This window comes from Trichoderma breve, chromosome 1 (genome assembly GCF_028502605.1).
Source record: "Trichoderma breve strain T069 chromosome 1, whole genome shotgun sequence".
Taxonomy (NCBI): domain Eukaryota; kingdom Fungi; phylum Ascomycota; class Sordariomycetes; order Hypocreales; family Hypocreaceae; genus Trichoderma; species Trichoderma breve.
The window spans coordinates 1-25960 of NC_079232.1; the positions used below are offsets into that span (position 1 = coordinate 1).

The window sequence follows — 25960 nt, forward strand, 5'->3', positions numbered from 1 at the left end:
TCCCTAACCCTAACCCTAACCCTAACCCTAACCCTAACCCTAACCCTAACCCTAACCCTAACCCTAACCCTAACCCTAAGCTACTATTTTAATATTTATAATAGCTTTTTTAAAGTTATTTTATATTTTAATATTACTATTACTATAATTACTTTAAGCTTTACTTTTATAATTTATATTATTATTTAGAACTTTAAAGCTTATAAATTATTAAGTTTTTAATATTTTATTACCTATAGGTCTAAGGTAACTATTTAAATAAAAGTTATTATTATATAATAAACTAGGTCCTATAGGTACTATAGGTTAGCTATTCTTAAAGAATAAACCTTAGAATAGTTTTATAGTTTATATTAGCGGAGCAGTTAAGTATTACATTCCGAATGCTTTATGGTCGCCTGATCAATATATACCTAAATCAACTACGGACTAATCTACTAATAAAAAACAAGTTAACCTAGGTCGCTTATTAACCTTCAGCAACCTACAATATAAGTCAACATAAGTTACTTATCGGCCTTTGTTAACTTAATAATATCAACTAGATATATAAGATTCAGTTACTACACTTATTAAATAGCTTAAATAGCTAGTCGTTAATATAGTAATAAGATTAACTTTTGTATTTAATCTACTAGCTACGTAATAAAATTACCTAATTGTATTCTACCGCCTTTGTTAATATAAACTGCAACTAGTTTATTACCTTAAGAACTACCCTATACTATTTAGTATAAACCGGTCCATTATATTAAGTTAGTAAATAAGTAAATCTATTACTAGCTTATAAAATAAAGTATTTAAATATTTAATTTATATACTATTATATTAATAATAACTAGCTATTTAAGTATTTTAATAAGTAATATAAAGTAAATTTATATATTTAGTTAGCTAGGCTAGATTTATAAATATTTTTTAAATTTATTATTAAATCTAGAGAAGTTTCTTAGATTCTATAAAAATCTATTAAACTTAACTAAATCCTTTTTTAATTAATTAGGCAGTCTAATGTTTATTTATAGTAGCCTACCTAGGAGGCCCTTTATTACAATTATAAAGGTTAGGTTATAATAAATAACTATTTATTTAAGTTATTTAAAAAGCATAGAGAATTAAGTTTTATATATTTAATTATTTTTAATAATTTACTTTTAGAATTATAAGCTAAGGAATAAAATTACTACTTAGGGTATAATTTATTTAAGGTAGTTTATAATAAACTTATTAATCCTTTACTTATTAATTCTTTAGAACTAATATTCTTTTAGGGTATATATAAAATATATTATTATCTTAGATCAAGCTATAATAGTTAAATAAAAAAATATAATTTAATTTATAATACTTAAGAATCTATTAAAAGTTTTAATATAATAAAACTAATTTAAAACTTTTAAAAAAACTTAGGATTATACTTAAAACTCCTAATACTAGCTACTTAATAAATAAAAAAATAACTAAAGAAAAAAATATTAGAATTTTTACTTTTACTATAAAAAAACCTAAATCCTTATACCTTAAACTAAAAACTTAAGAAAAAAAAGGATTAATAATAACTTTAAATAAATTTAAGAAGGTATTACTAAATATAGTATTTTAATTAATAATATCTACTACCCCTGCTACTTAAATATTAATTACTACCTTAAACTTTACTTTTTTTATATTATTTAACTTATTTAAACTTTTTAAACCTTAATTAACTATTTTAATACCCTAATATATTAAAGATTTATACTAAAATTAAATATATAATAAATAAGCTAAAGCTTTAGTAACTTTTTATTAATATTTAACTAACTACTCCTTAGCCTTTTTTTCTTATATATATAATTATTTATATTTAAATATTATTTAACTTACTACTATAGTTATTATAAATATTTTTAAAAATAAATTAATAAAATAACTTATATATATTAATAAAAACTTTACTTTTATTATAAAAATAACCTTAATAAATATACTTTTTATAGTAAAATACTTTATTTATTATTTTATAATAGTTATCTATATTATACTTTTTATAAAAGAAATATACTATTATTAAAAAACTTAATTCTTTAATATTATTTATTAAAAAAAGATATTTTTAAAATTTATATAATAAATTTTTTAAAACTTAATAAAATATACTATTATACTATTAAGTAAAAAAAAACAAAAGTTATAAATTAATAATAAAAAAATAATAATATTTATTTATACTAACTTTAAGAATAAAACTAATAAAAAAAAAGTATTATATTATAACCTAATCTAATATAAGTATATACTTTAGCTAAAGTATAAACTAAGGAACTAATTAAAAAAAGATTACTTATATAGTATACCTTTAATAAATTACTACTATAATCTATTATAATTTAATTAAACTATAATTTAATAATAATTTAAAAAAATAACTAAATATATAAGATTTTATTTTTTACGCTTTTTAAATAACTTAAATAAACAGTTATTAATAAAATATTAAAATTAAATATAAACTAAATTTTTATTATATTTTACTTACTTTATAATTATACTTACTTAAAGTTACTTTTTATCCTTTTTATTAATATAAACTAATTAACTTTAGTTTATTACCTTAGGAACTTACCTTATATTATTAAAGTATTAAGTTAGGATATTATATATACTTTAACTACTTAAAAAATAAATTATAAATATTATAATAAGATTTATTTAAATAAATATATTTAGTATAATATAATAAGTTAAAAAAAAATAAAAAATACTTTTTATAATTATATAATATATAATAAAAATAATACTTATTTATAGTAAAAGTATTTTTAATAATAAAATAAAAAAAACTTTTATATTTTTTAATCTTAGGATAAGGTTTTTTAAATACTTTATTTATTATTTTTAAGTAAGTTAATATATATAAAAAAATAAGTAAAAAATAAATAACTATAGAATATATTATAAAGTAAAAATAAACTACTTATACTTAAATAAGTAAGGTCTTAAGGATAAAATTAATAAAAAAAAGGTATTATATTATAACTTAATTTTTATAATTATAATAATAAATCTATAGGGTAGTTTAATTTAAATAAATATTAAACTAACTAATTAATTAAGAATAAATTATTAAAATTTTAAAATAATCTATAACTAAATTATTACCTTTTAATAATAATTTAACCTAGCTAACTAAGTATATAAGTTTACTTTATATTACTTATTAAAATACTTAAATAGCTAGTTATTATTAATATAATAGTATTTAAATTAAATATTTAAATACTTTATTTTATAGTTAGTAATAGATTTACTTATTTATTAACCTAACTGTTTTACTAATATAAACTATAGAACTATTCTAAGGTTTATCCCTTAGGAATAGTTAACCTATAGTACCTATAGGACCCGGTTTATTACAAATAGCTAATATATAAATATAAATTAATAATATAAGGCTTAGGTTTAATTAAGCTAATAGAAATTATATATTAATTAAACTAACTTAACCCCTTAGTTTTTAACTAACTTAACCCCTTAGTTTTTAACTAACTTAACCCCTTAGTTTTTAACTAACTTAACCCCTTATTATTTTAGCACCAGAAGCTTTTATATATAGGGTTATAATTAGCTTAAGTCTAGTTTGCATTTCCGCTAAGATAGGTTTTTATTTATTAAGTATTTACTTATTATATTATAAATACTTATATAATTAAACAGGATAATCTATCCTTTATTTAAGGTACCTATCCTATAGGCCCGTTGTTGCGACTATAAATATCTTAGTCCATAATAACATATAATGTAAACTAGGCCGTAGTAGGGATAGAGAAGTAGGAAATCCTAATCAAGACCTTTGCCGTAATTCAGAACTCAAAGGGCAGTGCTCTAGGCTATGTAAACTGTATTCGCTTACTTAAGAAGCTTGAGAAGAGACTGAACACTGGATGCAAGTAAACAGCTTACCTACCCTGAAACAAGAGATAGTTATTTATTTACAAATGGGTATCTCCTTACCCCAGCAGAAAAGTTATATTCAGCCTACAAAAATACTTTATCTTCGTTGATATAATAGTCACTTTGAGTGTAATTTTCTAGCACCAATAGTTGTTTCACTCTTTTATCTAAGACCTGATATTCAAATAATTGTCTCTTCAACTAAGCGTATACATCATCAAGGTTGGCTATAATTATCTTCAGAGATTCTCATAACAATTAACTTCAAAAAAATCATTTCGTCGAGCATTCGGACGCTGTACAGAAGGCACCATGCCCACATTCCCATCCACATTGCAATCGTCGGTACAAAGCATGAACAGGATTTTGGGAGTAACTCGCGGTAGCTCTTTCTTGGCCTGTATAACCCAAGGATTGTCATCGTCGAATCGATTCACGTAGTTTTCACCGTCCCCCATGTAGACCAACCGCTGGCCGTCTGGAAACTCCTCAATAATTGGATTCCAGGCTGAAAATGGATCCCCATCAAAGGGTATGCAGTTTTCCCAGTTCATCTTTGCGCGCAGCCATGCAGTTACCATCATGAGCCAGTCCACCTTTTCCGTCCAGTCTTGTACGCGAGATCGAAAGATAGGCGACAGGATGAGAGAAAATAGTTTGATGACTTCAGTTCTTTTGTGGTTGTAGATGTCTCTCTTAAAGAGTGCGTGGAAAGATCTGATGTTTCGCTCATCGTCAAAATCCACTAGTTGAACCGGTGCATCAAGCAGCAGGCCAAAGAGGCCCGACGCGACGGCGTGCCTTCTTTTTGCATGTATAGTGATGAAGGCCATGGTAGCAGATAGGGAGATGTGTGTAAAGGGCCTCGGACCATAGTTAGCGTACTCGTTGTAAACCACGTTTAAATCTTCATCTACAAAGTCGTCTCTGATTTCAATGTGCGGAAGCCGGCGCATCCTGCAGACGTCTTGCAATCCTAAGTCAAAATCGAAGTAGTACTCGGAAGGTATTGATAACGGGATTGTGTCGAGCCAAATTAATCCGTCCTTGATAAACTCGTCGACCTGCGCTTTCTCCAACCCGCCCTCCCAAATTGCCTCAGCTGCCTCAGACGTCAAGTTAAGATGATAAGTGTCCAAACGAGGCTGAATCCATATAGGCCCTAGGTTCCAGTTATAGTCCTGCGAGACCATCTTGCCCCAGCGCATAGCGACCTGTCTTGATTCGCGACAGACTGAGGCAATGCGTGGCGGGGCAGCATTCTTGAGAGATGGCCGCACAGACCAACATTTGTGCTCCTTACGGAGGCGCTGAACTTCGTCATAAGGATCGTCTCTCTGGACAACTCGATGAGGCAGACAATAAAACCAGATAGCCAGGCGAAGCTCCACTGGCAAGAGTGTGAACTGGGGGAATGCGGTCGACTGTGTTTCCATAGTGAAACAAAAGAAATTGCTGTTGTGCTTGATTAGAGTGCGTTTATAAGTGTATAGTAAAAGGGGAAGAGATTAATGGGACATATACATAGAAAAGCAATCTCTTTAAGCGCCTTAGTAAACTTAGCTAAGCATTTTTGGCGCCCAATAGGTACCTATGCACAGGGGGGTAATTTATGGATAGTGTATAATGTTTGCACTGGAATAGTTTATTTGCAGTCAAAATACCATTGTAAAATACGTATAGTTATTTTCAAAGTATTAATTTCTTTACTTAAGTAGCCCTTTTTTTTCTGCTTTCTTTCAAGGGCGGCAAGAAGAGGCGATGGAAAGTTTTGCCGATATTGCATGGCGGGAAATCCATGAAAGGGTCTTCAGTGAGGACGGCTTTCTAAGCCATCATGTTTTCCAAGCCACAAGCATGCTGGCTGTTCTGGATTTTACAGGTCGGTCCTTGAGCCGCCCCCTTCTTGCCAACATGTGTTTCATCGTGAACAAAAGCTGACTTAGTACGTGGTTGGAAAAACAGCTGGTAGGAACAACCGTGGATGGATGGAAGTAGGCCTTGCGATTCGGTTTGCTCAGGTTCTGAACCTCTCAGCAGAATCGGACCCTACACTGCCAGTCTAGTCACAGGATGGATATCGAGGAACCTTATGATCTGTCGATCTGTTGGATCGCTTCGTGTCGTGTAGCCCTCAGCGCATTCCGACCATACAGAACGCTGACTGCACTATCAAACTTGGCCTTGACCTTGATCATTACGATGGGACTTCTGGGCCTGCATTAATTACAACGGGGGATCCGGTTGCTACGCCAGGATCTGCTGCTGAGGTAGGCCAGACGGGCTATCTATGCATTATGGTATCAAAATTGGGTCGGATTCAAAAGTATTGCCTTCGTTCATCGGACCAGCAGTGCACGTATCCGCCCTGAGACTCTCGCAGCGGGTTTGCATCTATTCGCAGAGCCTTGATGACGTTCGAAGCATATTTGCCACTAGGCTAGGGCGATTTCGATCCAGACAGAATACAACTGAGCCCAACTCAAGAGGTTTCGAGTTTTATTTGCTTTTCGTATGTGCTTTACTTTACTAACCGGTGTCTGCTGCTTCACCCTTTTGTCTTTCAGCAAAGTATCCATCGTCCTTAAAAGCGTCTGCACCCGCCACTTGGACATAAGCAAGTGGGAGTCCAGAGAAGTTATCTGCGGAGAGCGGGGATATGCGGAGATCTGTTGGCACAGAGCTGTACTATTTGAGATATTACATGATAGCCTCAGCTGATAGGATCGGGACTTTGGCATTCTCCAGGTAACTACTAAATTTGAGATCTGCCGGCTGTGTTGCAGGATGCATTATTATCGGGACAAGGAGGATTTGCGCTTGAAAATCATGCTTGACTGGGTTGTCGCGGTGTGTGAGTGCAGTAGCCTAAATAATTGATGAATAGATTTCTTCCATGATCATATTACGGCTGAGCGCTTATAATATTGGCTCCTTCGCTGAGATCACCAATAATTACATGATCTTGACTGCCACCAAGAGCCTCCAAATTGTCAAAGACCTCAAGAAGGAGTCAGTCACATTTCTGATTTTGCTGGATTTCGCCATTCTTACCCAAAGATTAGCGGCACAGACATCCTCCACACTAGTTGGAAATTTGTTGTCAGGCACCCTGAATTCTGCGATTAACCTCTCCTTATTACTGAGGTAATCTGTTCCTTACACTCCCATTAGTCAACACTACTAATAGTGACGTTGTTCCCTTTGCACATGGCTCGCCAGACAACATTTTCGGTGTCAAGATCGCCTAATACCCACCCACCTCCATACACACTACAAAATTTAGAATGAGCACAACTGAAAGATGTAGAATTAAGGGGCAAGTCCCACTATAATGATTGTGTCTTTTTGTAGAGCGAACATCTAGTCTATAGATGCGAACCTGCTTTTGATACCCCGTCGTAGCCGGGCACAGGAATTTGCTGGATAGAAAAGCCATCGGTCACGGATTTGTCTGGCTTTCCTTCAAATGCTTTGCGAAATTTAACGGGATCACCTGCAACTGGAATAGGAGAAACCTCCAACAGACGTTAGATACCAGGCCGCGAATCGTTATCCAAAACACCTCACAGCATACCCCTGTCCATTCGGCACTAAGCTACCCTAGGCCTGATTGGCGGTAAGATGTTGACACCATAATTACAGTGCACTCAAGTGAATTGAAGTCATTCAATGAGGAAAATGGATCACGATGCTTCAGCATATTATATAATCCTGGTAATATTATGCTTCTACCTGAAGATGCCTTAGTACGCCGAGAAACGGTCCACGGTGGAGACGGCATCACCACTGCAGAGGTTTACTAATATACATCTCTGTGCAATACAAAAGTCAGACTCTTTAGTTAGCAATTCCGTAAAAGGCGCTTATGTTGCATGGTCTAGACCCTTGAAGAGCAGGTGTCGTTGAACCTGTTCTATCCGTCGCGCGCCGTACGGAGCGCAAAAATAGCACTCCCAAACGTTAACCCATGGCACAAGGTGGAGGGAATAAAGTCAAACTTCCACCGCATGTTGTGCACTAGTATAACATCTTCTCCCTGCGGGGATCAATATGAGAGCCGCCAGAATATGTACGAAACGTACCCACTTCCCCGGACCAGAAATTGGGTCTGGGCCGGGGTTAGCGGCGCTTTAGTTTTGTTTTTCATGTTTATATCGGACTACGGATACACATAGAAACACGGAAAAGACAATTCCGTAGTTCATTTCGTACTAGCGTAGTCAAATGATATAGACACTGGCTTATTACCCTGGTAGACACGTAGTATGGAGAAACACCCGGTGATGGCGGCACAGCCTAGAGAGAAGCCCATTAGTCGCCGTAGAGCGAAGCCTTATGTTGCAGATTCATCTTCCTTATAGAGCGAGATCATGCTTTCGTTTTCAAGAGTCTCCTGACAGCCGTCTCGCAGCATCGCATTGGGCTAATTAAGAAATAATCGCAACAGCATCTCTTCGACATTAATTATTCGTTCCTGTCAGTCATGGAGGTCACAGAGGAAACCAAAACCACCATAACGTATGAGCATGAGGACCACAAGGCGTCGGATGTGCCTGGCGCGGACGCTGGATTTGCCATTGCAACGACTCTGCAAGAGGCGCACGCGGTCCCGAATCCATGGGCCTGGGGTCACGTCCAGCTGTACCTCGTGTGTGCCATTGTCTACTTGTGCTCTACTATGAACGGTGAGTCCTGTTACCTATGAAAGTAGGAGACAAAAGTTTCCACAAAAAAGATAGAAAGACTAACAGACTGGGTGAAGGTTACGATGGCTCCCTCATGGGCTCGATCAACATTATGCCCGAATACCAGGACTACTACCATCTTGGACCGAATGGCTCAGCAGGCACGGGCCTTGTGTTTTCAATCTTCAACATTGGTCAGATGATCGGTGCCCTGTTCACCTGGTGCAACGATTGGCGCGGCCGGAAGTTCATGGTCATCTTCGGGTGCGTTGGCGTTGTGGCCTGCGCCATCTTTACGGCAACCGCTCCCACTCTAGGCAGCTTCATCGGTGCCCGATTCCTCCTCAGCTTCTTCTCAACCTTGGCTAGCTCTGCTGCACCACTGTTGCTCGTAGAGGTAGCTCCGCCGCTGCAACGTGGTTCCGTTGCAGGAGGATACAACACCTTGTACTATATGGGCAGCATCATCGCCACCTTTAGTAAGTTACTACCATTCTCAGGGAAGTAAGCTCAGGCATAGTTTTGCTAATATTAGAAATAAAGCCATATACGGTTGCAACCTCCATCTCGGCGGCAACATCAAGTGGCGCCTGTCCCTGTGGCTGCAGGCCGTCTGCCCTGGCCTCGTCGTCCTCGGCGCCTGGTTTATCCCGGAAAGCCCACGATGGCTTATCGCAAAGGGCCGTCACGAAGAAGCACGGGCATTCCTAGTAAAGCATCATGCCAACGGTGACCCAAACCACCCTATCGTGGCTGTAGAGATGCGTGAAATCGAGGAGTCCCTGAGCAGGGGTGGCATCCGTGCGGCCCGCGACTATTTCAACATCAAGGCGCTATTCAAGTCACGCTCGAGGCGATACCGGATGCTGCTCGTCATTTCGTGGTCCTGGTTCATGCAGTTCTCTGGAAACAACGTCGCCAGTTACTACCTCCCCACAATGATCAAGGCTGTGGGCATCACTTCTGTCCCAATGGCCCAGCTCCTTAATGGCATCTACGCCGTGACGGGATGGATTGCGGCGAGCATCGGAGCGCGCTGCCACGATGTGGTTGGAAGACGCAAGATGTTCCTATTCTCGACAGGAGGCATGGTTATCTGCCTCGCCATCATCACAGGCGCAACTGCCAGGTACCAAATCGCGCACGATGTCCACGCTAGCTCTGCAATGATCGCCTTCATCTTCATTTTCGGCGTCGTGTTTGCCGTAGGGTATACTCCCATGCAGCCTGTGTATTCCCCTGAGATTTTAGCAAGTATGACACCACTATTTGTCTACTTCTTCTTACGCTTAGCAAAGTCTCGATGATCACTGGCTAACAATGACACGTATCTAGATGACATGAGAGCCAACGGCGTTATGGTTTCCTCCATTACCTCCGGCTGTGCTGGATTTGTAAACACCTTTGCCGCCCCTCTTGCGATGCGAAACATCACATACTGGTTGTAAGTCACCGTCATTTTACCCCAGCATAGTAGTTCACCATACATTGTACTTGGCCATGGCGCACATCGGCTAATTTCGGCAGCTACGCGTTCTTTGTCTTCTGGGACATCTTTGAATTCATCTTTATCTACTTCTTCTTTGTTGAGACCAAGGGTCGCACGCTTGAGGAGCTGGATGCCGTGTTCGACTCCTCCAACCCCCGCAAGGCGAGCACGAAGCAAATCATTCCCCACAATGCATCTGGCGACTCCAACTCAGTGTAACTTATAGTTGGCAGTCAAGGGCCAGCTCGAAAATAGCGTAGAGGGGTTTCAGCTGCTTCTCAAGTTTTACAGATATGTAGCTATAGGTGTTGGGTGCAAACATAACGCTTATAATTCGTGAGTTGTAGCTAAAATGAACTTTTACTTGTCTCTTCATTCATCCGTGGAAATGTTTCATTCACAGTTTCGGCATGAGATTTGTAAATTTTCAGCCTTTTCCTCCCCAAGTATAGTAGCCGCAAGGGAATCGTGGATCACATTAAAGCGTTACATAGTACATTGAAGCGTTACATAGTGTTCTGCCCCCAGAACGGGTCGAGCATGTCGAAAGAGTCAATGTTAATCAAGCCGCCCATCGCAGCGTCTTGTTCATAGCCCAGAAACCCAAAGTTGAGCCCAAAGTTAAAATCCAGCGCCTCCTGTATCGGGATGCTGCCAAATGCGGTAGTCCTCTGTGCCATGTCTCCGCCCACTGCTCTCGTCATGTTACCATCGTCAAGTAGTTGTTCGGAATTGCCAATGTTACTGGCGGCAGGTATGGCGTCAGGACCACCGTACATGAAAGAAGTGCTGTGAGTAAGATCATTCTCGTCTGTAACGTTCACCTTGGCACCTTGTGTAGCTGCTTCGAAGACGCGGCCTATCAAGGCGCAGCTGCGGTTGGCAGTTAAAGACCAGGGCTTCATGGCTTCAAGGAGGCTTAAGACAATGGGAATTGCGCGACGACAGGGCTCTAGGACTGCCTCATTTGGCATGTTTCTCGGGTTCCACAGGAGGATAAGTAGAGGAACCATTGAGGCCTGATGCAGATACCAGGCAGCCTTCCATCCAGCTATTCGACTGGGCGTCCACTCCCGTTCGACATCTTCCACCGTCGCAATCGCAAGCGCCAGACACATCTTTACCGCGGCCGCATCGTCAGGACTGCAATCTTCCCAGTCGCTGCATCCGCTGTTCGCCAGGAAGAGAAGCACCGGCCGGTGCAGTAGCATGCGTAGGTCCTGATAACGCCACTTCATGAGGCTCTGCGTGAAGCGCCACGGTGCCTCATCGCCCACAGCGTCCTGGTAGCTCGCATTGTCTCTGCTAAGTTTCTGGGTGCTTCTGGTCCGTGATGATGGCCACGACTGCGACAGGTGCCAAGCAGCAAGCTGGCTGTCGATGTCTTGCCGCAGGGCCGTGGTTATGATAGGCGATACGGCGAATGCGTCCTGAACTCGCGTAGCAATCTTAGCAAACTTGACGCCTTCGGCAAGCTGTCGCAGAAGCTCGGCATCGCTGGTCTGGTCTGTTTCATCCTCTGTTGATTCGGCCTCAACTACTCTCCGTCCATCGTCGCCGACCTCCTTATGAACGTAAGAGTCATTCTCGGCCACTCCCCCGTCAGGGATTACTATATTCGTCGCCAATTCCCAGCGTCCAAAAGACGGCCGCCCGGTCAGCATGGTAGCCCATGTATCTACGCAGAAAAGAGTCCACCATGTACGACGTCGCGTCTCCAGAGCCTTTTGCAAGGCTGGCGGGATAGAAGACGTCGGAGGGGCCGTCAAAGCTTCCTTGTGTAGTCCCAGGGCGCCAGCCATGCGGATCGCAGCTCCAAGGACACCATACGCCATGTTAGGACGGTTCACGTAGTGCAGATACTCTCCGCCCATCAGCGCTAAGGTCTGCACTGTTTCGATGTGGGAGCTGCCAAGGGCAGTTAGGGGCAGCAATGAGACAGCCCTCTCGTAGTAGGTGGCGTGTTCGGCCTCCTGGTCGTCCGACCTTGCTGCGGCGACGCTGCCGAGAGCGAGAACCATGTTCGCCAACGCTTGCCAGGGCTCGTCTTCCCGACTCTTCGCACCGGCGAACTCGGCTCGGAAGATCGGCTCGTCCAGCATGGGCATGTACATGTGGAACGTCCGAAAGTAGGCGTCGACCAGCGCCTGACCCCGACGCGACCAGGCCACTCGCGTGGAGAGCGCTGGCTTGGAAAGTTGTTGCTGTGAAAGTGTCCGCGCCTGGGATGGGCGACGTGGCCGCACAGAGTCCGATGTCGAGCTATAGCGCCTATCACTGTTGCTGGCATCGTTTTCATCTCGCATTGGTAGGTGTACCAGAGGTCTTCGGGGGAGACTTGGCGCAGAATCGGGGGCCATCTCCTGTCTTAGTGAAGGGCGTAGTTTCAACATGACAAGTAGAGCAGCTCGTATAGACGATATACCCAAGTAAGATACCTGGCGGTCTAGAGCAAAGGAGAGCGCGTTGACATCATCAGCCTCTGCCGGCACATGCTCCTGCTCCCGTTCGCGCCGCTCCTCGTCCCATTCTGCGTCAGGCGTCGGAACCGGCTCCAGGATTGTCAAATCGCCATCGTTAGATCGCAACGAAGCTACTGTGCTTGCTGCGGCCAAGGAGCCTGGTTGCGAGGGAGTAGCAGACAGTGGTGAGCGAGCTGCCCTGGCCTTTGGCTTTGGAGACTCGCCCCTCATTGGAGACGTGTAGATATCATTAAGAGGTGATGGATTTCGAAATGCTTCCGGCCGTGCGCCGTTGTGCGCCTCTGCCGCACTGCGTTGATCCAGGCGAAGCAGAGCGATGAGATCCTCTCTCGACAACGGGAGCAGTTCCTGCACGTCGTGTATTGGAAATAGTCGCCGAAGTATGGAATGGCAGTCAGCCAAAGAGCTAGAGGCGTCTTCAAGGGCTCTCTTGGAGGGCATTACGCGTGGCCGAGGCGTGATGTAGTAGCATCGTCTTCGACGTGCCCTCGAAGAGCCGAGGATGAGAGGCATGGTCCGCAGGGATAATTACCATCGCATCGGCTACAGACAGGTAAAGGGATTGAGCCACCGTCAGCATCTGGGATCGTAGAAAACATGGAGTAGGCAAAGACACTATATGCATAAATGAGAAAATGAACAAGAAAAGATCACTCACACCTTGCGCCTCTTGCACTCTGTGCAGGCGGTGGGGATGTGGCTCCTCTTGGGCGCGTATCTGTTTTCCGGCTGGACATCGCTGGCGATAGCAAAGGCATCGTTACTCGGCTCAAAGATCTGGAACGTGTGAAATGCACCGGGCCTTGATGGAGAGCCCGCCATTGTGACGAGCTGTCATACATTGGCCGGAGATGTTTGACCGAGTCTGTGACAGGCCAAGGGAGGAGAGTTGCGAGGACTGATGAACAGCGAAATCGGAGAATTCGACGCGGCAGTCAATCGCAAACATGGACGCTAGGCTAGGGTCACTCTCGATCAAATGATGACGGCCTAGCTCCAGCGTAGGCCTTGGGTTTGCAGTGGCCGGCGAAGCTGTGAGGGAAGTATTGTTAAAAGTAGAGTGTGGGAATACGAGGTTGAAGCCAATACCCTGTACAAGTAATTACAAGTTTAAGAAATCTCTAAGTCACTGGGTCGAATGAATCACTATCGCTGCTAGCCATAGACGATAATAATCCGAGGTTAGTTAACACGTCGATGAGTATAGTACTTGAATCCACGCCAAGAAATATTACGTTAGATATAAATCTATTGATTCTATAGAGCACAACTTGTGCCACCCGCTGCTCATCTTTCTCTGGCAACCAGCTTTGCCCCCGCGGTGATAGCTCCAAGTAAGAACGAGGCTGGGAAAACCAGCTGCTTTTACCGGTTAGGGTTGGAGCGAGACGCTACACCAGCGGCCAAGGAAACATGGGTCTGGGGTCCTTTGAAACCTCTACTCAGAGTCCAAAACTAAGCGTCAAGAGGGGCATCACCCCCGCAGAGGCCAGCCAGACAGGATAGAGCAAAATAATAACCGAAAAACAACCTGTGTGGCCGACCATGTTTGGGCCTGCGCTATATTGAAATCGGCCTAGAATATGTAGAAGATCTATGTATGCGGGAGTAGGCAGCATTGCTCTCAGATTGGCTCCCTCTCTTCCCCGGATTCGATTGTTACATGGGGCAGTTTCTTTCCAGGGATGTGGACGGTGGCTTCTCCAAACTTTGCCCCCTCCCCCCCCCCCCCCCCGTTTCCCACTACTGTAACTTACAGACATACAGCAGGCATCTCACCTTTGTTAGTTGGCGCGAATGCTCGTACTGTAGATGTAACTACGTAGCCGTATGATGAGACTTACACTCTACGTGTTTTAGCCAGAAACTGCATGACCTGTGTTTCGTTTGCTTGTTACATTCTCTGGGCATTGACGTGAAATAGACTACGTACGAAGACCAAATGGGTATGTACAGGTAGATGCATAACTGTGAGGACCCTCATAGCTCAAAGTTCTCCTCCAACTCCCAGTCATACAGAAAACGAGACTGGACGGATCTTCCGTTGAGACCCTGAACCTGGACTTGCACCGTCTCCCCGGGCACCAGATCCAAGAAGTTGTCCTCGAACACGGCATCGTCACCTTCTTCAGTCATGGGCACCGACAGCATGACTCCCTTTACTGGCGCAGACGCACTGACAAGCAATTTGTCGCTAGTTCTATCTTCACCAGACTCATAAGATATTTTGACGGCCAGGTCTCGTGCGACGTGGACTAGTCGAAGCGGCTCAGGCCAGGAGACCCAGCGTGCTAGAACAGTTCCTTGCCGATCTTCCAGATAGGCTGCGAAGACGGTCTGATCTGGGTTGGGGATGTCGATGTTGCCTATCTCTGTTGTCTGGTTCGGCGGCAGCTCCAATTTGTGACCATCTTTGAGATTGCCGCAGCTATTGGGGAGCTCAATAGTTGACCCGGTGGCAATGTCAAACATGCGTAGCTTCAGCGTGGCGTTGAGCGCCTCCAAGGAGCCATTGACCGCCCAAACATCCACCGAAGCCTTCTCCGGCAGGTATCCCGTTGTGATATATGGGGGCTTCTTCGTCACCGTCCGCTCCATTCCCACAACGGTCTTGGCCAGCGCCCTTTTGGTGATGTAGTATGCCGGCTTGCGGTTCATATCTACGTCCACCAGCGCCCAACTCGAGCCCGGCCAGATGTCGTTGAGCTGCCACACTAGTACGCCTGCGCAGTTCTCCTCCTCCGGGCCCCTAAACTCCCGTCGCCAGCAGTTGTACGCGTATTTCATCGCCTCGGCCTGCATGTACTGTGTGCAGTACACGAAGTCACGCAGGGGGTTCATCCGGAACCTGAAGTTCTCGCCCATGTACATAGGATACCTCCTCCCGTGACCAGGTCCCTTGTCGTGAATATCGAATGTGCGAGATAGGGAGTGTCTCTCGGAGGGGGAAGTGATGGCGCGATGAAGCGTCCGCAGCGAAGGGCAAGACTCGAATCCGAACTCGCTGATAAAGCGAGACGTGTAGTCCTTGTATTCTTGGTAAGGAGAGAGCTTACCATGCCAGACTAAGCAAAGAGTCGTCAGTATTCCAAGGCAGATGCCACATGTGTATGGGGAAACATACCGTCCCAAATATGCGTGTCGCCCACTGTCGTATCGTTGGAAAAGGATCCCCCGTAGGGGCTGCTTCTCCAGTAGGGCACATCGCCACCCAGCCTCTCTACGAGACTAGGGAGCAGCCTTTCATAGATCTCACGAGCAGGAAAGTTGGTCTCATGCCATGGACCTACTTCGTCCTTCATGTCGAGCTCCCAACCAAATCTCTCCGCCAGCATGTAGTCCTCATTATTGCCCGCCCACAGAGCGAGAGAGGCATGATGGCCAACACGTCTAAGCTGCTGTTCAGCTTCCATCCTCACATTGTCCATAAATTCCTGAGATGCTGGATAGTTGCCGCAGGCAAATAAGAAGTCCTGCCACACGAGCAGCCCTAATCTGTCGCAGATGTCGTAGAAATCGTCCGACTCCACGATGCCGCCGCCCCAGACCCGGATCATGCTCTGGTTGCCGTCCTTTGCAAGCTGCAACCAATCTTCATACCGCTGGCGAGTCGTCCTAGGAAGCATAAAGTCATTGGGAATCCAGCAGGACCCACCAGCGAACAAGCGGATGTTGTTGATCTCGAAGACAAACGAAGTGCCCTCCGCATGTTTAAGGCTATGCTGAAGCAGTCGCAGTCGGCGGATACCAATGCTTTGAGACCTGCTGTCGTAGTCTGGTATCTTGACAGTGACTTGATATAACGGCTGCGCTCCGTATTGATGCGGATACCAGAGTTGCGGGTTCTCCACGACGAGACTGGTGTTGAATTTCCCTTCCGATATATCAAGAGAGCTTGTTTGTACCACAGACCCAGAAGGATCCTGAATCTCGACAGTAGCTTTCTGATTTAGAGCGCAGTTCTCAACACTTCCTTTGATGGTGAGTGTTGCCCTCTTCAAATCTGAGTCCGTTTCTTGGCGAACCAAGAAATCATCGATTCTCTGCTCAAATGTCTCGAGATAGATTGGCTTCCATGGTCCACACGTATTAATCGCTGGACCCCAGTCCCAGCCCTGGAATCAAATCAGCTATACATTGCCCTTGGCCGTGGAGAGTTTCGAAAATGCTCTTACCCAGTGATACTGTGCTTTTCGCAGGAATAGCCTCTCTGGCCCACCAAAGTGAATGTCCGCATCGTTGCCTTTATAGCCAATGCGAGTCTTCTCTCGGCGTGCAAACTCAGGAGCGTTGGAGAATCGCAACTCCAGCGAGATTGGCCCCTGCGCTTCCTTTAGTAGCTTCGTTACGTCCACTCTATGCTGCACATGCATGTTATGGCTTTTGAGAATACATGTATCGTTCAAGAACACATCAACGACGGTGTCTAAGCCTTCAAAGGCCAACACAGCTCGCGTCTGGGGCCCCTGAAATTCCGGGTGCGGCACCTGTGAGGTACGGTAGGTCCAGTCCGCATCGTTAACCCACAGACAGTCCAGCTCATGATCATCAATGTACGGATCAGAAATCAGTTTATGATGTAAGAGGTCGATGTGCGCCACTGTAGGGAATTGGGCCACGGGTAAAAAGGAGGAAGCCGTAGAGTCGTTCAGCGAGCTGCGCTGCTTGAACTCCCAACCCCCATTGATTGCCGTCTTCGTGAGCTGCATCTCTTTTCTTCCTCTTTTTTTTTTTGGCTTGTGATGTCGTTGTCCAGAAAAATCTTAGCTCTATTCTGGAACTACAGATCTGGCTCATGCCCGTATGTATAACCAGCTGGCCTGGTGGTGATGTCCAGTCGTTAGTCATTGCGCTATACCTCATTGTGGCACGGATTACACATTTCCGTATCTTTGATCACCGCCGCGTCTGCAGCTGGAAGGCGCCATTGCTATGCCCGTTCGCCAACCCCACGGTAAATTGGCCCCCTATTCTACATACAAGGATGCAGGTATTTGGAGAGAGGAGTGAGGGGTTTGGAGGGGTTCGCTTTTGCTCACTCTGGAAGGCATGAGCATCGTGCTATGGCACTAAGCAGTGGCGTCCATTATGACTTGGTACCGGAAGCCTACCAGACCCCGCGCCAGATGCCTCGGCTTTGAAACAAGGAAACAGAAGTTGATATTGGGCCCAACTGTGCCGAGAAAAGGTCGTATGGATTAGAACAGGTAGAAAGAAATGGGCTAGAGCTAGTCTGCGAGCTCGTCCTTGAATACGGAACCTTAAGGCAGTGGACTAACAACGCTGTGAGTCTTTGGTACAGCTTTGATCTCTTTACTTGAGGGCATCGTCATATTTACGGAAAGTCTTCCGCAGCCCAAGATCGCCTTGCATTAGAAAGGCCCTCCATCAGCGAATCTTGGTTCACAGCCTAGGCCATCACTGTGGAGAACATTGCAATGCAATCGAAATATTTTGTATAATGTTCGTGCTAAACTCTTAGTGCTATGTTTTCGTTGCTGATTTTCAGAGCTTTGGCAGATACGGAGCGTGATCTTTGTTGACGATTCTGAGTTCTATGCAAGTGTTATGCCTACACGATTCACAATGCTGCTTTTAGGTTGGAAGTAATGAATGGTTCGCTTGGCATCTTTCTTGATTCGTTGCTATCTTCCAATAGGAACGAAGATCAAATTACTATATATGTACAACCTCATACAGACCGCTAAAGATCTTGGCCAAACCAAAAACATTTTGAGGCCTGACAAGGTTTATCAATTGTCGAAGCATTAACTCACCGACCAGCAAAAGCTCGCAACCTTCCTCGTGGACGTTTCATGTCAATGTTTATTCAACTCCAGGCCAACTTGCTTAGGTGGCTGGGCCAGAGTGGTGGCAGACGCCGCTCACGCAGGTGTAGTCAGCGTTACAGGGCTGAGAGGCGCTGCAGTCCCATCCGCCACAACCCCAGCTGCAGCTTCCGCAGACGCCTCCGCTGCAAGTGTAGGCTGACTGACAGGGGCTGGAGGAGCTGCAGCTCCATCCCTCGCATCTAATATCGAGTTAGCTATACCGTCTTTGCAAAAAGGAAAAGGAAAAATTACCCCCAAGTGCAAGTGTCGGCAGGGTAGCCGCTGCCAGTACCGCTGCCACCGCCACCGGAGCTGGTGGCGCCATGGAGAAGGATCTGCTGTGTCTCTGCCAGGTTGCCGCTCTCGATGATACGAAAGTCGCATTCCTTGGAGTACTCAAACCAGGACGCAGCAATATAGTTGGGATAACCACTTGGGGGGTTCATGATGGCGGACAGCCAGTCATCAGCACCGCTGCTGCCGCAGTAGCCTGTCTCCCCGATGGCGAATGGAATGTTGTAGGCGGCAGAATAGGTGCTGTAAAAGGATTGGTAGCAGCTTCCAAAGGTGCTCGATGAGATGGAACCGCTAGGGTAACAGTCTACGCCAACCAAGTCTACATACTCCGCACCAGGCCAGTACTGAGCAACGGAGCCCACGTTGTTTCCAACGTTGTTGGGCGACCACCACATCTTGATCTTGTCGTTGCCCGCCACAGCCGCTGCCATGAGTTTCCAAGCGTTGACAAACTGAGCCGCCGTGCCCGAGTAAGTGCCAACAGACAGGTAGTAGTTCATCTCGTGCCCGAAACGCAGCCAGACCTCTACACCTTGGCTAGTGAACTTCTCCAGAACGGAAGCGACCTGCGATGCCGTGGAGGCCGTGAAATCACCCAGAGGTAGAGTAGGCATTACGGCTGGCTGAAACACAGCACCGGAGCTCACAACGTCACTCATGACTGCCGTCAATTGGGATCCGTCGTAGTTGCTGGAGGAGACCTGCGAGTACCAGCCGTAGCCGCAGATCTTGGCACCCAGGGCACTGTTCAGCTGAGCCATGGAGTATTGCGGGGATTGGCCGGGCTCTCCATCACTGGGAAGTGCGCCAAAGGCAATGTTGTTGACATAGACGCAGTTGGTCGGGAGCCCATTCGCTAGACACAAGAACGTCAGCAAGGAATGGGTGAAAGTCAATTTGACCAGAGGCTAATTTATAGACTCAAGAATGCGTGCTCAGCGCTCGAGGGAATTCGGGTGTTATCTTACCTCTTTTCAACACGACGGGATTCCCGTAGGCGAGCCCGACCAAAAATGGTGCAAGAGAAATCAACTTCATTTTGATGAAGAGACTTGTCCTATTTCTTATTATTGGATATTTGGCTGAGCGTAGAACACTCCAAACAAGTGTAGATGATAATCTTGTGGATTGTGTGACCAACCTTTCAAGAAAACTCGGGAACATGAAAACTTGAAGCTATTTAACTGCTTCGCGCATAACGACAGTGCTTGACACTAACCCTCCAAGCAGACTTGGCCCTTCCCACGTTGTGATCCATGTAATACTATGCTGTCAACTGGAAGGTGTGTAACACAAGACTAGTCTTGACACCTGCATCCTGCTGCTTACTAGGTAGTCTATACGACTCACGTCCGATTATGTTTCCAATTTTTGCAGATCCGCCTATTCGTATCCCGTACTACCCCGCGAAATCGCCCTACGTGGTCGTGGGGTAGTATTCCCCCTATTCCAGAGTAGGATTTGCTCGGCAGTTCCGCGTCACTACCCCGGTTTCCGCCCAATTGAGTCACGGAAAAGACAAATCCGTTGATCCCCTGCATCCGTGCTTGAAGCGAGGTTAATGGCTCGCGGATGTTTTACGTTTTGAGATCCCGAAGAACGGTTGTACGGCTTATGAGCAGGCTCTCCAAGTCGGCTCCGTCCATCATCCGATTTTGGTAAGATCTGCTGGGGGCTTTGTACGCTTGACAGGAGTTTCCGGGCTGAGTCCAAAATGCTATGTGAAACGCAGTTTGCAAATCCCATGTGCAGCGATTGGGAGATGCTGTTAGCCGGATTAGCCTTTACGACGGGCGATAAGTTTGGTCAAGCGTAGAAATGCCTATTTGGTTCCTGCATGAGGAACCTAGTTCACCTCTATACGTACTATTGCAAGTTGGAACGCGGAGCACGGCACATGCGTGAAGACAAGATCCTCGTGAGGGAATTGAGATAAAATCTCAACGATTCCTCCCTCTGTTCTGGGGAATTGGCTATGCACTGCAACGTTAGAGTTTCATCTTTGGCGACCATCTAATAGTTTGATACAATGAAGTTCGCTCTCCACCAGCTTGCCAAAGCCCTCGTGCTGGGAACGGCGTATGCCGCCAGTCCCTCAAACCATAGTATGCCACGAACTTTCTGAGGGAAATGTCGTAACATGAACTTTGCTAACTTTCATTTCCATTACCAGTTCGTAACTTTGGATGGCCATCTACTTTTCTTGAGACCAATGGCGTGGCCATCGGCTGGCTTCCTTCTAATGGGAATGCCTCAGAGGGCGTCACTTCGTTGCGATACACCATGACGGAGATCAATGCCAGGTTGGGAGCAAAGGGTGCCACATATGGCATGTATTCTCACCTGGACTCGCAGCAGTACAACGGCTACGAGCTCATGGAAGAGTTTGACGATGTTGTGAACTCTGGTGCCATCTTTGTACCATCGGTCATGCCTGTGCTGGCTCAAGGTTTTGTGGGCATCACTAAAGATGTCGCTTACCAAGTTGCCGACGTAATGAGGAAGTTTACAGAGCGAGGAGTTCGTGTCTGGCTCCGCTTCGGCCATGAGATGAATTGGTACGTTGATCCTGTAAGTACACCTTTTACACGTTCGCTCTATATTACATTTATCTAACCGCCAAACTCGTTTTCGTGATGAAAGGCTGCTGAGCCACGATACTATGGAACTCCTGCCGAATTTGTTGTTGCGTGGCAGAACGTGGCCGAAGCGGTTGCCGATAACCCTCTTGTGCAGATGTTCTGGTCGCCAAACAATATTGGAAATGGGTCGGCAGACGTTCTAGACCCCTGGTATCCGGGCGATGAAACCGTTGATCTAGTGGGCATTGACTGCTATCCCAATGCGGAATATCAGGACTTTGAGTACATGTACAAGAACTTCTACGATCGGTACTCGGCTGGTAAGAACAAGCCATTCGCTATTGGCGAGACTGGGGCCAATGCCACATACAAGGAGTGGTGGCTCTCGCAGCTTGTTGGCCAGAGCAGGCATGAGTACCCTAACTATGTCTCCATGAGCTGGTTCGAGTATCTCAAGGGAGACGACTTCCGCCTGGTGATGGCTGGCAAAAGGGTTTTGGAGGAAACCAAGCGAGCCCTTGCCTTGGGCCACTACTAGAGCAGCTTGTTACGTTTTGTTATACTATAGTATCATAACTTAACTTTTATAGTCCAAAACCTAGCGCCTATGCCGTCCTGATGAGATCCCAAGACAGCAAGAAGAGCTCAGTTCTGCGTTGAGGGGTTGGGATCCTGCGGTTCTGCAAATGGTGAACCCATCAGAGAGGATCATCAAATGCAGTCTCTTTGGTTAAGAAGAGCTCAATCCAGGGCAATGGTACTCGAAACGCGGCGTGCTGGTGGGCGATGCCGCGCATCCAATCAGCCCCCATCTCGGCCAAGGAGCAAATCAAACACTATAAGACAAACCCGCCTTAATATTAACTGATTATTTCTAACAGAGTCAAATTTAGGATTGACTGCTTTTATATTAGCCATTCCATGTTATTCCTAGCACTGGAAAGCGAGGAGTATGAAAAGGACTTGGAGGTCTTGGGGCAAAGTCTATCGGACGATATATTTTTATATTAATATAATAAAATGAATAGAAATTATAATACTATTGAAAAGTACTATAATCAAATAAACAAAACTACAGGACAAATCAAACATTAAAGGAAAAACCACTCAATTATCTAGGTAAGTGTAAATAAAACCTATTTGGCGGTGGAGAAAACCCTCTAAATACATTGCATAAAGCATTCTTCCTCCTAAGTATTAGAATGCCACTGCCCCTCCGCAGTAAGATGTTAATTCATATCCTAAGCCAAATTCTGAACTATCGGTAGTACCCGAGAACGAGATCCAACCGTCATCAAATCCAGGCCCAGAGAGTCTAATCTGACAGTTGAAATGGTTCCCTGGAATACAGGACCATGGGTCGTCACAGATTCTCGCCGTGTATCCAGTGTTTCCAAGAGCATAACTGATGTCTTTCGATCCACAGGGTGCACTGCAGGCGCTAGGGTAGTTGGCCATCGGGACAAAGTTCCAATTCTCGTTCGAGTTTTCCCTCCACATCACACCCCCGCCAGAGCCGTCTGACGCCCCCCCCAGGCCCAATCCAGCATCGCCACTTTCATATTGTACCACCTCGAACTGTCCGAGTGCAAGCTGAGGATAGATCACCGCTGCCGATAGAAAGAGAAGGCCGAACATGGTGATTTGATATAGAGAGCGATTTTGCGTAGCTAAAGAAGCGTACCTGTACTGAATCAGCGGATTGCTATAAACACTTCTTAAACTTGACGTACTGTTTAGACTGTTTGGTAGTGGCTTTCTGGTGATATTGCCTTGTGTTGCTTGACTTTAAGGATCACAATCCTCCCCCCCTTTATATAGGAAAAACATACTGCACTAAGCGAAGCGTATCTGTCTCTACTGTCCGGAATATAAGTTATAGTGTAACAAAGTAGGAAGGTTGCTACCGCCGATCCCTTCTAGATTGTATACTGCAACGCATTCATTAAAGTCAAGCTGTATATTATACAGCTCGTGTTTTTTACTATAAAAGGTAAACTATACGCAGTTATTACAGTCAAGCTGTATATTACACAGCTCGTGCTTTTTACTATAAAAGGTAAACTATACGCAATTATCAAAGTCAAGCTGTATATTACATAGCTCGTGTCCTTTACTGTGGGGGGTAAGCCATACGCAGTCATTAAAGTCAAGCTGTATATTACACAGCTCGTGTTTTTTACTATAAAAGATAAGCCATGCATTGTACATAAAAAGGGTACATGGGTCACTTATGTTTAGCTTCTCTATTGTGACCCAGTCTATTGCAATAGTACTTTCCCTTATAAGCAGTTAGTTCTGTTACCGTAACTGCTACAAATGTAATTATTGGCCTAATATTTTGTCCTGCTGACGCTATGGTATAACAGAACGTAATATTGTCTTGCTACTCCACTATATTATATTGCTTATTATATACTTCGTAAGGGGGCCTATTTTAAAATACGATTCCAAAGTAATAAGTAGCGGTGTAATACTGCTCTACTTTGCAAAATTTGTCAGTGGATCTCCCTAGAATTAAACCGAATATAGTGGGTTGTCACTTGACGCAGCCGCCATAGTTTCTCCATTTATACGGACGCTTACAGAGGCAATATATTCCCTGGCTTTATCGGCTTTACTTTGATTTTTTTTTTATTCCCGCTGTTTGGAGCATTGGCGCTGGAATTCTACCCAGTAGGTATACTGCACATGCTGAGACTGCGCCCTATTTTTAAGTAGTTAGCAGCTGCCTAATTGAATTCTTTGATAGAGATTTATAGAGTTTGGTTTATTTGGCTTTTAGCCTCTAAAACATAGCCGTTTAATATAGAGTTAGCCTGCTCCCGAAGAGGCCTTATGTAGTTAGGGTTCGCGACCGTGGAGTTGTTCCCTTGTTTAGTAATGACATCGTGGTTATATATCTTACGTTTGACAATTTGAAACTGTTTCAGCTTCCCCTCGCCCTCCTGTTGCGAATGAAGTCCCGTTGTGATTATCCAACCCCACAGGATCATTGCCACAGTATAAACAGATTTGGCCCATCTACGTCACCCAATGGGTAACTGTGAAATAATTTATAGCACTGTATATATATTTTTTTAATATCCTATCGCAGTACTCAGGTATTACTTATGCTCTATAGTTACACTTCCGCTTTCCAGAGGACTCCAACCGATGTCTATCTTAATCTCCTCAACCAGCTCTGGTTCCATTTCCCATTGTCTCGCAATAAGCTCTTTTGCCTCCATGCTATCCCAGCGAATTTTGTCCCATATAACGTAGCCCCATCGCCTGAGCGACTCTGGTACATATTCTCCGTAGATATTTGCATACTTTCCACCCCATAGGAGAACCCAAGCTAAGGGCGGGCCGTTAGGGGGTACCGTGTCTCCTGTAAATCGGATCGGGTCCTGCCTTTGCTCAGCTTCGTCTCTTTTGTTAGGGAAGCTGGTTGACATCTCGCGCCTGTCACTTTGCGCTGCTAACCCGATAGCTGTTCTCACTGGTGCATCCAAATTTTGGTCATGTGTAAGGCACCGCTGCATCTTGGAAACAAGCTTTTCGTGATCCTCGATGTTTAGAAGTCGCACTGCCATCTTTAGGCCGCGTGATACGGTGCCGTCCATGTAATCTGTAGGCAGGCAGCTTAGCACTTTAATGTTGATTATAGCATAGCACTTTGTATATTTATCGGAATTGCAGGCCAAAACTCTTGCTTACCATCATACTCCCCTTCAAGATTAAAAGATCCTTCAGGGTTGAAGGTTCCATTCTCGAGACGGAATCTCGCATTCTGAGGATGCAGGTTATCCTTCACGTCGCTGAAAATGTCTTTATACTTCTGTCTGATAAATATATCGACGCAACCGACTGCCTCAGCCTCCCATGGTGCGAACTGAGAAAAGAAAATCTCATTGATTTCATGATGGCGGAATCCGCCGTGGCGCCTGCCCTTGTTCCTGCCAAAGAGGTGGTGGTAGGTCTCATACCGATAGAGAGCCCGGAAAATGCGGATTTCCTCGCTTCTGCTCAAGTTGACGCCCCTACTATCTTGTGCTATTGGTAGCGTTTCTGTTCCATTTCGGGCGACTGACGATGAAATTGTTTCTTTGATGTTGCCGAGAGCCCAACTGCTATACATTCGAGCTAAAGGACAAGCAACGGATATGTGGTACGCCGCCATCCAATGTATATAACCAGAGTCAATTGACTGTAGATCCGGGAGCGGACTTGCGCCTGAGAGCCAGCCCCAGTAGGTGTCAAGAAAACTAGTGATCTTCTCGTCAGTGCGCGGGGATCCTAGCTCGCACACTCGAGACATCATATTGGCGTAGGCGTCGATGAGGAAGCCACTTAGTTCGCGCTCCAGACAAGTCCATAGCACATGATCGCGATCGTATCTATACTGGGTGTGCATTGTGGGAGAAGCATGGATGAGCGCGCGCAGGGTTGGCAGATCTGGCATGCTCAGGAGGAGTTGAGTTCTCAGCTCGGCTGGTAGATTCTCTAGATTTGGAGTGACATCAGCCTTGAAGCATTCCTGGCTCTCTTCAATTGGCTCATCGGATATGTGCTTCAAGTCAGAGTCATTGGAATAGGCTCCGCTCATAGTCGCGCTGGGGATTAGGCTGTCCTCGCAGTTGTCGTTGGGAAGACTCGTCACGTCGAAGCTTTC

The 25960-nt window shown here is 44.6% G+C and overlaps 7 protein-coding genes across 7 annotated transcripts; 2 read left to right on the plus strand and 5 right to left on the minus strand.

The window, feature by feature from the left end:
* Positions 1-4172: 4172 nt before the first annotated feature.
* Positions 4173-5369, minus strand: T069G_00001 (uncharacterized protein; the record flags this gene model as incomplete). The annotated part of the gene is made up of 1 exon (XM_056167211.1): positions 4173-5369. One exon carries the CDS (start codon positions 5367-5369, stop codon positions 4173-4175), a length of 1197 nt encoding a protein of 398 aa, XP_056032527.1.
* Positions 5370-8419: 3050 nt separating this feature from the next.
* T069G_00002 (sugar transporter domain-containing protein) lies at positions 8420-10329 on the plus strand (the record flags this gene model as incomplete). Its single annotated transcript, XM_056167212.1, has 5 exons — positions 8420-8621; positions 8699-9100; positions 9165-9875; positions 9957-10065; positions 10149-10329. 5 exons carry the CDS (start codon positions 8420-8422, stop codon positions 10327-10329), a joined length of 1605 nt encoding a protein of 534 aa, XP_056032528.1.
* Positions 10330-10616: 287 nt separating this feature from the next.
* Positions 10617-13106, minus strand: T069G_00003 (fungal specific transcription factor domain-containing protein; the record flags this gene model as incomplete). The annotated part of the gene is made up of 1 exon (XM_056167213.1): positions 10617-13106. One exon carries the CDS (start codon positions 13104-13106, stop codon positions 10617-10619), a length of 2490 nt encoding a protein of 829 aa, XP_056032529.1.
* A 1467-nt stretch (positions 13107-14573) lies between these two features.
* On the minus strand, positions 14574-17302 carry T069G_00004 (glycosyl hydrolases family 2 domain-containing protein; the record flags this gene model as incomplete). The annotated part of the gene is made up of 4 exons (XM_056167214.1): positions 14574-14755; positions 14804-15658; positions 15718-16708; positions 16769-17302. 4 exons carry the CDS (start codon positions 17300-17302, stop codon positions 14574-14576), a joined length of 2562 nt encoding a protein of 853 aa, XP_056032530.1.
* A 1370-nt stretch (positions 17303-18672) lies between these two features.
* Positions 18673-19759, minus strand: T069G_00005 (glycosyl hydrolase family 26 domain-containing protein; the record flags this gene model as incomplete). Its single annotated transcript, XM_056167215.1, has 2 exons — positions 18673-19577; positions 19690-19759. 2 exons carry the CDS (start codon positions 19757-19759, stop codon positions 18673-18675), a joined length of 975 nt encoding a protein of 324 aa, XP_056032531.1.
* Positions 19760-20750: 991 nt separating this feature from the next.
* On the plus strand, positions 20751-21841 carry T069G_00006 (glycosyl hydrolase family 26 domain-containing protein; the record flags this gene model as incomplete). Its single annotated transcript, XM_056167216.1, has 3 exons — positions 20751-20826; positions 20895-21292; positions 21365-21841. 3 exons carry the CDS (start codon positions 20751-20753, stop codon positions 21839-21841), a joined length of 951 nt encoding a protein of 316 aa, XP_056032532.1.
* A 2569-nt stretch (positions 21842-24410) lies between these two features.
* Positions 24411-25894, minus strand: T069G_00007 (uncharacterized protein; the record flags this gene model as incomplete). The annotated part of the gene is made up of 3 exons (XM_056167217.1): positions 24411-24916; positions 25006-25356; positions 25405-25894. 3 exons carry the CDS (start codon positions 25892-25894, stop codon positions 24411-24413), a joined length of 1347 nt encoding a protein of 448 aa, XP_056032533.1.
* Between the last annotated feature and the right edge of the window lie 66 nt (positions 25895-25960).